The sequence below is a fragment of the Aegilops tauschii genome, chromosome 2 (assembly GCF_002575655.3).
Source record: "Aegilops tauschii subsp. strangulata cultivar AL8/78 chromosome 2, Aet v6.0, whole genome shotgun sequence".
Taxonomy (NCBI): domain Eukaryota; kingdom Viridiplantae; phylum Streptophyta; class Magnoliopsida; order Poales; family Poaceae; genus Aegilops; species Aegilops tauschii.
The window spans coordinates 7,852,708-7,863,921 of record NC_053036.3 but is presented as its reverse complement, the minus strand read 5'-3'; the positions used below and the strand labels follow the sequence as shown (position 1 = coordinate 7,863,921).

Here is an 11,214-nt window from a genome sequence, read left to right as displayed (position 1 = left end):
TAACAAGCGTGCTTGACAATTTTGATGCGAAACGGGATGAAGGTGCTTGTTGGTGAAAATATAAAAATAAGTGTAACATTTGAAGGTAACATTTGTTATTTGACTTTTTTTTTTGCACAGATCAAAATACTTAAGATTTCTTCCTAAAAATTTACACGTAGCATTTTGGTGTGACAATGAACACATCTGTTTTTTCTAAAATTTGTTTTGACATTTGCAAAAAAACATTTTTGGTGGGCACAAGCATATGCTCCCAAGAGCCGAATTGAATATCTGTTATTCATTTGTAATCACAAAACTTTTTGTCTAGGTCACAAAATGATCACAAATTTTGATGAAAATTTACAAGTTCGTGGCGAGAGGTGAACTGGAAAAAATGAGTTTTATAGTTCCAACTGTATTTGCCATTTAATATTTGTTTATGTGGGGATCTGACAGGTGCGTACAATGTGTTTTTGTTCTGTAGTCTTCTAGTTTTTCCAGCAAAGAAAATATCAAAACAATTCCCAGTAGAAACCCATCGCTCTTTATTGATGTATGAAAAGATTATCAGAAGATCTTGGTGAGACATTGGGAGCGTATGTAACCAAATTATTACAGTGAGCCAAACATATTGGCTTACAGAAAAGGAAAAAAGATAGCAACATGTTGTCATGCTGTGGTCGAAGCAACGATCTTCATCTTCATCTTCGTCGAGTGTCTTTGCCTTCATTATGTAGGGTCATTGCCTTCAGTTGTCAATAGAGAAATATGCCTCTTTTACTTCAGTTACTTCGCCGTAGACATCATGCATCGCTGGGCGATCCTTCGGTGATTCCGCAGAGCATAATAAGCCAAGTCTAAGGAGCCGGAGAGCACATATATCCTTCAGTGCAAATGTGTTGTGCTCTTGCAAGTTTGGGATATGATCGACACGCTGATCTCCCGTCTCTAAAGTAAGACCGGGGTGAAGAATGTCTTGGGTTTGTGAAAGTGATGCATCTACATACTTGTGGAGCGTCAAGCCATCACTGAACTCTTCATTGGTAGGCCGTTTCCGTGTAAGCATTTCCAAAAGAACAATGCCATAGCTGTAGACGTCACCCTCAGTTGAGATTTCACTGCCCATGCCATACTCTGCAATAATGTTTTGAAACAAAAAGTTCTTCAGCGGAGTACAAAAGTGAAACATGCTAGTATTAATAAAAAAACAAACTAGCAACTGATATAGTTAGTCATACTGCATTTCATTAACATTATTTCATAATGGGCTTGTAAAATATACTCACCAGGAGGTATGTACCCAATAGATCCCCTTGGTCCAACTATGCTTGTTGTGCCGCTCTGCCCTCCAGACGAACATCCATGAATTAGCTTTGCCAGACCAAAGTCGCAGACACGTGCAGTATCATCATTGTTGAAAAGTATGTTGCTTGGTTTTAGATCGCAGTGAACAACCGGTGGGATGCACTGGTTATGTAGGTATTCAAGAGCACAAGCAATGTCAACTGATATACAGATCACTGCGCCTAAACTCAAAGCACCACACTGGTGGTTGTGAAGTCGGTCTTCAAGGCTCCCGTTGGCCATATACTCAAAGACTAGAGCCCTGAACTCATTTCCCACTAGGTCATAAGTTGAGCATGCAGTTATCACCTTCACGAGATTCCGATGGCGGATGTGTTGCAAAGCTTTGCACTCAGCAATGAAGCTATGCAATGCACCATGCTGATTGAGCTTGAAGACTTTAACAGCAACCGTACCATCTTCCGCGTCGAACCAACCTTTGTAGACAGTCCCAAATTGCCCGGAGCCGACTACATTGGCTAGAGAAAGACTATCTGTTGCTTTGATTACGTCACCATATGTTATCCTTTTCAACTCCATGTATGAATGGCCAATTCTCTCACCGGATGTGTATCTCTTTCTCAACCAAAAATTGAACACCCCCAAGATTAAAGCAATTGCGACAAGAGCTGACAGAGCTATCATCATAGGAACAAAAAACTTTTGATTTTTTGTGGATGCCAAAGCAAAGCATCTAGGAAGCTCTCTTAATGCACCATTTGAACAAAGGTGTGGATTTCCTTGGACAAAAATACCACTTGTGTTAGCAAACACTCCACCTATGGGGACTGGTCCTTCCAAGTTGTTGAAGGACATATTCAGATACTGCAACGAGGTGAAGGTCTCGAGGAACTCTGGAATTGTACCAGATAGGTTGTTGTTGGAGAAATCATACATTTGGATGCCTTTCAGGTTTGCTAGCGATTGTGGGATGTTTCCTTGCAGGAGGTTCCCTTCTACACGAAGCGCTTCCAATCGGACACAAGCACCGAGTGTGGACGGTATTCTTCCCGTGAGATTGTTGTGGGAGATGTTCAAGGAACCAAGGTTTATCAAGCTACCCATCTCTACTGGTATGGACATTGCGAGTTGGTTGTGTGATAAATCAAGTAGCCAACTCAACTGATTCAACTTGCCCAACATGTCTCCACTTATGCTTCCACCAAGGGTATTACATGAAAGGTTTAATGCAAGTAAGTTCTCACAGCTGGCTAGACTTGCAGGTATGCTTCCACTCAATCGATTTTCTTGCAAATAGAGCTCTTGCAGCTGGTGTAGGCTTCCAACGGAAGGAGGTATTTCCCCAGAAAAATTGTTCTGTGATAGGCTAAGCACGACAAGATTGCTTAGTTGACCAAGGGTAGAAGGTATAGGCCCACCGAAAAGATTTCTATCAAGATAGAGCATGGCAAGATTAGACAAGTTTCCAATCTCCAAGGGAATGGTGCCAGAGATGTTGTTTGACCGAAGAGTTAGAGCGGTCAAGCTTTTGGGCAGATTCTCTATGGAATTCGGTGGTAAATCTCCTTGAAGGTTGTTTCTACCCAAGTTCAGTTGCTGCAAACGTGTACAATTTGCTAAGGAGGAGAAGAATGCCCAGTCCCCGGCTTCTAGCTGATTTGAGTACAACATTACATGCTTCAAGTTTGGCATGGAGCCAAAAGAAGGAATCACCCCAGTCAAAGAGTTGTTGCCTAGATGGATAATCGTCATGCTGGAGGCATTCTGCAGCGAGGCTGGGATAGCCCCCTCAAAATGATTATTATGCATCATCAGTATTTGGATGTTAGGAAGTGTGTTGCCCATACCAGAAGGTAGTGTTCCTCCAAGATTATTGTTGGACAACCCAAGGTAGTTTAATGAGGACAAATTGTAAATGGAGGGCGGTACTGTCCCTGATAGATTGTTGTAGGAGAGATCAAGGTTTTGTAGGCTTGACAGTTCACCCAAATCAGGAATGGGTCCTTGCAACTGGTTTTGCGCAAGCAAGAGGTATGTAAGGGATGAGAGATTTGCTACCGATGGCGGCACGGCTCCGGTAAGGCTGTTTCCGACTAGACTTAGGTATGTGAGCTTTGACTTCATGAAAGGTGGAATTTCACCGGATAGTCCATTGCTACCCAAGTCTAGAGAAGAAAGGTTGTGAAGCGCACCAAGACTGAGAGGGATGGTGCCGCTGAGCGTGTTCACGCTGAGGTTGAGGTACCTGAGTCCAGAGAGCCGACCAAGTTCCGACGGGATATGGCCGGAGAGCTGGTTGTGAGGCAAGTGTATTCTTACCAGAGAAGTGAGGTTGGAGATGCATGGAGGGATCTCACCGGCGAGTCCTTCCGCCTCCATATCCAAGGCCACCACAAGGGGTGGTTGCCCTGTCCTCCTTGTGCATGTGACCCCGGACCAAGTGCAGAAATCCGGTGAGGCGCTGTTGTTCCACGTAGCCATGGCCTGTGTGTTGCCGCGGAGGCGGGACTTGAGGCAGAGCAGAGCATCTCTGCTGGTGAGGGTGCTACTATAGGCTAGTGTTGCAGCAGATGAGAAGTGGTTCAAAGCTGATGACAGGAGGAGGATGGCTAACAGAGGAGACGCCATGTTGTTGGTGTGTAATGTGGACATCACTGAATTTTCTATTGTGCTTTGGTACTCTGGCCTGGTAGACGTATGCATTGTTGGTTTTATAGACTTGAGCTTGATGCATGCTTGGATTTGGTCAAGGCCAAAAGCTAGCTTACTGCGACTTTACACTCTTCCTCCTTTAAGCCTGTGAGAATTCTTGTTCCATGCTACAACTTTTCCAAGTGCATGCACTTGTTATCCTCGTTCATCCATCCGGCTAGCAACACCCACACCACACGTACACACTCTAGCCTACCCTTTCACAAATGGTTGAGGGGGTCTTATAACATGAACTGTGTGGATAGTGGGAAATTTCCGTGCACATGGTTAGAGTCGTCTGAGACGACCAACGCCTTGGACGTGGTCGAAGTCTTCACCACATGCATAGATTGTCATCACAAGTAATCAACTTAGCCGTGCCACTCTAAACTACACGGAAATTTCCGGCGCGCTGAGCACAACAGTCCATTTTCAACGGCCGCCCACCCTTCTTGACAGTTGAATCCACTGCTGCATGTAGACTCTGAAGCAGAGCAATCCCGATCGGGAGCACCATATTCTTTGTGTTTCAGCAACGTGGACAGGACCGGCCTACCATTACCAGCTACTCTCTTCTTTGTAGCTGACTTCTCTCCACTTTGAGTCGTCTATGCCAGCTACAATTGTTCAACAGTCATATGGAGCGCGTGTTCATCCAAATTTCTGCACAAACCCCATTATATAGAGAGAGACCAAGAAGCAGCAGGGTGACAATCAATAGGACAAAGAGAGTGGCGAGCGCAACAGCCTTCGTTTTGCCATATAGATCATGGCTTGGAGGTGCCACATGGACATGGTTCTTCTGCTCGTTATACTGGAGATCATTCTGCTCATTGCGACGGCGCCCCGAGGGCTGGCGGATTCGTGTGCCCGTGGGTTTGGATGTCGTAAGTGCTCTGGCCATGTAGTCTTTTTTTTTTTATAGTATGGCCTTGTTCTAGTCTTGCAGATCATATGTCGTTTGTTCTACAGATCCATCGTAATATCTAATCAATTAAGTGTTAACATATTATACTCCCACAATTGTTAGTACCCATTGCAAGTCATATGTAAACTGTTCCTGCAGACCAAGGTGATCCTGACTGGCCCGGATGTGTTTGCCGCACAAGACTTTGTACTTGCGGCCGTTAATCAAGACTGTACTTCCCTCAAAAAATATATCAAGATTGTATTTTATATGTTTAGGGCGCTAGCGCCGATCAGATACAAAGTCTAACATTCCCCCCTGTCGAAAGAAGATCTAGTGTCCCCGCAAAGAAAGAAAGAAAGAAGATCTAGTGTGGCTGGTTAAAGTTCATCATGTTTGTTGTACAAAGATCAGCCCGCTGGCATATGTTTGAGTCCTAGATAGAGTTTTGTTTCAGTTTTGAATTCTGTTTAGGGAGGAGTACTCCTGTAAAATGGCTTTTAACAGGTCTAGGTTGCATCGTCTTTTTTTATCACCCGGGCTGCATGTTGTAAGGACCAAACCTGTTAGGTTTTGACTCTCCGTGCTTACCGTGCCTGTCACTGGATTGATTCGCCAGCATACACGATACCAATGAAATACCAACACAAAATTATCCTATTCTATTACAACGCATGATCCAGAATACACAGTCTAATACAAATTGCTTTGCCCAAAGCTAGCTCATCAAAGTAAATAAAGTTAACAATGAAAGTCTCATCCGATGCTAGAGGCGAAATGTGTAGAGTGGAGACTAGCAAACCTACGCACCCTTACTCTTTGTGAAATACACCTACAACATAATACGCTGCAGCCAGAAGGGCTCAATCAGTAGGTGGAGGGAATTTTGGCCTGTGCCACTAGTGAAGTCGGATATTCAACGGCTGCCACTCGAACTTCACGAGTTCGGTCTATGCCACTACCACTTGCGGAAAAATTAGTTACATGCCCTCAGCGCCGTGCCGGCCAGTTGCCGTCTCCTTTGGGTTAGCTTACATTCGGGACCCACCACTTCGTCATATCAGCTGTAGTTGATGTACATGCGTCCCGGAATGCATGATTTATCATTTAGTTTTTTTCTCTATATGTGTGTTGTGTAAAGAGTACTTTTCTGGTGATTTAATACATCATTTTGGTGTGGTTGCAACCTTGGCCTGCAGCAACCGATGATCTCTCATGTATGACCAGGCAACCTGTGTATATGGTAAACTTGAAAGAGGGAAGATTTGTTCACTTACTCCTTTTGCAGTTTACGACATGGTATGATTTGAAACTGCCAGGCTTATGATTATTGTTTCAAGTTTTTCCTTGTTCTGCATGCAGGGGAAAGTAATTTTGGTATCCCATATTCTCCTTTTTCCCGAGTTCCCCAAAAAGTGAAATAATTCATGGTGTAAACTGGGCTATATCTTGTGAAATATGACTTGTTACTTGCACGAAAGAGATAACTATATGGCTGTTCATTTGTATCTTGAAAGTTTTTGTCTGGTTCATAAAATGATCACAAATTTTGATGAAAATTTGCAAGTTCGTGGGGAGAGGTGAACTGGAAAATGAGCTTCACTGTTCCAACTGTATTTTCAATATTTGTACAATGTGTCATTTTCTAGTCTTCTAGTTTTTCGAGCAAAGAAATATAAATTTTCCCTAGTAGAAACCCATCATTATCATGTAAAGGGCTCTTCACCGCAGTGAGCCGAACATATTAGCTCACAGAAAAGGAAAAAAGATACCAACATATTTTCATGCCGTGGTCGAAGCAACAAGCTTCACCTTCATCGACCGCCTTTTTTCCTTAATAATGTAAGGTCATTGCTTCGGTTATCCATGGAGAAAAACACCTCTTTTACTTCAGTGACTTCACTGTAGACATCGTGCATCACTGGGCGATCCTTCGGTGATTCCGCAGAGCATAATAAGCCAAGTTTAAGGAGACGAAGAGCACACATATCCTTCAGCGCAAATGTGTTGCATTCTTGCAAGTTTCGGATTTGATCAGCAAACTGATCTCCCGTCACCAAAGTAAGGCTGGGTTGAAGAATATCTTGGGTTCGTGAAAGTGATGCTTCTACATACTTGCGGAGCGTCAAGCCATCACTGAACTCTTCATTAGTAGGCCGTTTCCGTGTTAGCATTTCCAAAAGAACAATGCCATAGCTGTAAATGTCTCCCTCGGTGGAGATTTCACCGCCCATACCATACTCTGCAACAATGTTTTTTTAAAGAGTTCTTCAGAGGAGCTCATAATGAAACATGCTAGTATTAGTAAAAGCAAACTAGCAATTGATATAGTTACTCATACTAGATTTTGCAACGTCATTTCAGAATGTGTTCATATAATGTACTCACCAGGAGGTATGTACCCAATAGATCCCCTTGGTCCAACTATGCTTGTTGTGCCACTCTGCCCTCCAGATGAACAACCATGAATTAGCTTTGCCAGACCAAAGTCGCAGAGACGTGCAGTATCGTCATTGTCGAAAAGTATGTTGCTTGGTTTCAGATCGCAGTGAACAACTGGTGGGATGCACTGATTATGTAGGTATTCAAGAGCACAAGCAATGTCAACTGATATGCACATCACTGCGCCTAAACTCAAACCACCACACTGGTGGTTATGGAGTCGGTTTTCAAGGCTTCCATTACCCATATACTCAAATACTAGAGCCCTGAACTCATTTCCCACTGGGTCATAAGTTGAGCACGCGGTTATCACCTTCACGAGATTCCGGTGGCGGATGTGTTGCAATGCTTTGCACTCAGCAACGAAGCTATGCAATGCGCCATGCTGATTGAGCTTGAAGACTTTAACAGCAACTGTACCATCTTGTGCATCGAACCAGCCTTTGTAGACAGTCCCAAATTGCCCGGAGCCGACTACATTGACTAGGGAAAAATTATCCGTTGCATTGTTAACATCACTATATGTTATCCTTTTCAGCTCCATGTATGAATGGACAATGTTCTCATTGGATTTGTACCCCCTCTTCAACCAAAAAATGAACATCCCCAAGATCAAAGCCAGTGCAGCAAGGCCTGATAGGGCTATCAACACTGGGATGACAAACTTGTGTTCTTTTGTGGGTACCGAAGCAAAGCATCTAGGAAGCTCTTGTACCACAAAATTTGCACAAAGGTGTGGATTTCCTTCGACAAAAACACCACTTGTGTTAGAGAACACTCCACTAGTGGGAATTGGTCCTTCCAAGTCGTTGAAGGACATATTAAGATACTGCAACGTGGTGAAGGTCCCGAGGAACTCCGGTATTGTACCAGATAGATTGTTGTGGGAGAAATCTAACACTTGGATGGCTTTGAGGCCTGCTAGTGATTGTGGAATGCTTCCTTGCAGGAGGTTCCCTTCTAAACGAAGCGATTCCAACTGGACACAGTTGCCAAGTGTGGACGGGATTATGCCTGTAATATTGTTGTGAGAGATGTTCAAGGATCCAAGGTTTATCAAGCTACCCATCTCTAGTGGTAAGGACATTGCAAGTTGATTGTGTGATAAATCAAGTAGCCAGCTCAGTTGGTTCAAGCTGCCCAACACGTGTCCACTTATGCTTCCACCAAGAGTATTACATGAAAGGTTTAATGCAACCAAGTTCTGACAGCTAGCTAGACTTTCAGGTATGCTTCCACTCAACCGATTTTCTTGCAAATAGAGCTCTTCCAGTTGATGTAGATCCCCAATGGAAGGGGGTATCTCTCCTGAAAATTTGTTTTTTGACATGCTAAGTTGAACTAGATTGCGTAGCTGACCAAGGGTGAAAGGTATAGGCCCCATGAAAAGATTAGTATCAAGATAGAGCATGGAAAGACTAGAAAGGTTTCCAATCTCCAATGGGATGGTGCCAGAGATGTTGTTTGACCGAAGAGTTAGAGCGGTCATGCTTTTGGGGAGATTTGCTATGGAATTTGCTGGCAAATCCCCACTCAAGTTGTTGTCACCGACGTTCAGTTTCAGCAGTTGGGTACAATTCGCCAAAGAGGAGAAGAATGTCCAGTCTCCAGCCTCTAGATGATTCGAGTACAACATTACGTACTCCAAATTTTTCATGGAGCTGAAAGAAGGAACCACACCAGTGAGAGAGTTGTTGGCCATATGGATATACATCATACCGGAGACATTTTGTAGTGAAGCAGGGATGTCTCCCACAAAATGATTATCAGCCATGCTCAGTGTTTGGAGGTTAGGAAGTGTGATACCCATATCAGAAGGCAGCGTTCCTCCAAGATTGTTGCTGGCTAGCGTAAGATAATTCAATGAAGACATATTGTAAATGGAGGGTGGTACTACTCCTGACAGACTGTTATACGAGAGACCAAGGATTTGTAGGCCAGCAAGCTTACCCAAATCAGGAATGGGTCCTTGCAACTGGTTGTGCGAGAGGTCGAGCGAGGTAAGGGACGAGAGGTTTGCTACCGACGACGGCACCACTCCGGAAAGACTGTTTTGGGAGAGGTCTATGTAGGTGAGTTTTGAAGGGAACATGATGAAATGTGGAATTGCACCGGAAAGATTGTTGTGCCAAAGGTGTATCTCCGTGATGGTTGAGGAGTTGAAAAGGGACGCAGGGATTACCCCTTCAATGCTGTTGTTGTCAAGTGAAAGGTAACGAAGCGAGGAACTATTCGCCAGCGACGGTGGGATTTCTCCGTCAAGAAGATTGTCGGAGAGACTGATGTGCTCTAGAGCCGGCGAGCTCCCTAGCAGCGGCGGAATCACGCCGGAAAGCCCGTTGCCGCCCAGGTCTAGAGAAGAAAGGTTGTGAAGCACGCCGAAAGTGAACGGGATGGTGCCGTTCAGCGCGTTGAAGCTGAGGTTGAGGTACCGGAGTCCGGAGAGCCGGCCAAGCTCCGGCGGGATATGACCGGAGAGCCGGTTGTTGGGCAAGTGGATCCTTACCAGAGAAGTGAGGTTGGCGATGCAGGGAGGGATCTCACCGGCGAGGCCCTCGGCCTCCATATCCAGGGCCACGACGAGTGGTGGTTGCCTTGGCCTGCTCCTGGTGCATGCGACCCCGTGCCAGGTGCAGAAATCTGGTGCGGTGGTGTGGTTCCATGTGGCCATGGCTGTGGTGGCACCGTGGAGGCGGGACTTGAGGCAGAGCAGAGCATCTCTGCTCGTGTCCGTGGTGCCATCAGCCGGCGCTGCCGCACATGACAAGGGGTACAAAGCTGATGACACGAGGAGGAGTATGGCTAAAAGCAGAGGAGAAACCATGTTGTTGGTATGTAACGCGGTGGACATGAACGAATTTCCAACTGTCGTGCTGCCTTTGCTACTCAGGGGTGCTTTAATAGAGTACGTTGATCCTTATTGACGTTAAGAGTCAACCAATGGCGGCCTTCAAGTTGTACGTTGATCCTCATATTGCGTTCTCTTTCATCCACTCGTTTTCTTGTGCAGGAAAGTGGGCGTCACATCCTCCACGTCTGAGTCATGGAGTCATAGTCGCCGGCGGCATAGATCGTTATCTCTGAGAATCGAATCGAGTGCGCGCGCCACATGAGGCCACTGCTGTTAATTAGTAGTACGTGCGCCGTATAAGCTCCGCGTTGAGCCGCACACTATACTTGACTTGAGCGACCATGCATGCCTCTGGATTCTTCGAGCTTTGCTGTCGCCAAGAAGACTACCATATGCGCGGGAGTCTTTAAAGTTGGGCGCCTGTCTAGTCGGCTTGTCTCCACTCTCAGTCAAGTCGAGCGTGTGTATGCCATTGCCGTCGACTTGTCCACTTTCAGTCAAGTAGAGCGTGTCTCCCTCCATGCCTTGCAAGTTGCCAGTATATGCACACCGAACACACTGCGCGGACGACAGTTCATGCACAACCTCCCAACGATACCTCCTCCCCAACTACGCTCCCGCATGCATGCATGCTTGATGTTCGCGCTGCCACGCAAGAATCGTGCACACATCGGCCACACGCTCATTGATCGTGTGTATATCCTCGCTCTGTGCACACTGCCATATTTCTTAAGTTCAGAGTAAAACATTTAGTACATCTCGAACAAAGTACCAAGCAAAAAGAGCACAAAGCAGAGATCGAAACAAACAGGCACTGACTACACAATCACTTAATCACACACTCCCTCCGTCGCATAATATAAGATGTTATTATAGCGGATGTGTGAGTATATCGGTTCCCTTGTAATAACAGAAAATACACAGGAGCTCATGGGTGCTCCACACCACTGTACGAATATTAAATGTAAAAAATACAAAAAAAAAGTCTGAAATTTAGGGTTAGCAAACCTGGGTTCCCAATATACTTCTATGTGAA

General features: G+C 45.1%; 2 protein-coding genes across 2 annotated transcripts; both read right to left on the bottom strand.

Annotated features, from left to right (window-relative positions):
* Window positions 1–503: 503 nt before the first annotated feature.
* Window positions 504–4,185, bottom strand: LOC109740661 (receptor kinase-like protein Xa21). The gene is made up of 2 exons (XM_020299714.3): window positions 1,269–4,185; window positions 504–1,116 (listed from the first exon to the last, which is right to left on the bottom strand). The coding sequence occupies exons 1-2, from the start codon at window positions 3,988–3,990 to the stop codon at window positions 731–733; spliced, it is 3,108 nt and encodes a 1,035-aa protein (XP_020155303.2). The 5' UTR covers window positions 3,991–4,185; the 3' UTR covers window positions 504–730.
* A 2,286-nt stretch (window positions 4,186–6,471) lies between these two features.
* Window positions 6,472–11,214, bottom strand: LOC109740659 (uncharacterized). The gene is made up of 2 exons (XM_020299713.4): window positions 7,274–11,214; window positions 6,472–7,127 (listed from the first exon to the last, which is right to left on the bottom strand). Exons 1-2 carry the CDS (start codon window positions 10,176–10,178, stop codon window positions 6,700–6,702), a joined length of 3,333 nt encoding a protein of 1,110 aa, XP_020155302.2. The 5' UTR covers window positions 10,179–11,214; the 3' UTR covers window positions 6,472–6,699.

Excerpts from the sequence above, each read along its gene's own strand:
- LOC109740661 (XM_020299714.3), bottom strand. The coding sequence starts at position 3,990 with ATGCATACGTCTACCAGGCCAGAGTACCAAAGCACAATAGAAAATTCA. Across the intron at positions 1,117-1,268 it reads TATTGGGTACATACCTCCTG|AGTATGGCATGGGCAGTGAA; the intron begins GTGAGTATATTT and ends ACATTATTGCAG.
- LOC109740659 (XM_020299713.4), bottom strand. The coding sequence starts at position 10,178 with ATGTCCACCGCGTTACATACCAACAACATGGTTTCTCCTCTGCTTTTA. Across the intron at positions 7,128-7,273 it reads TATTGGGTACATACCTCCTG|AGTATGGTATGGGCGGTGAA; the intron begins GTGAGTACATTA and ends ACATTGTTGCAG.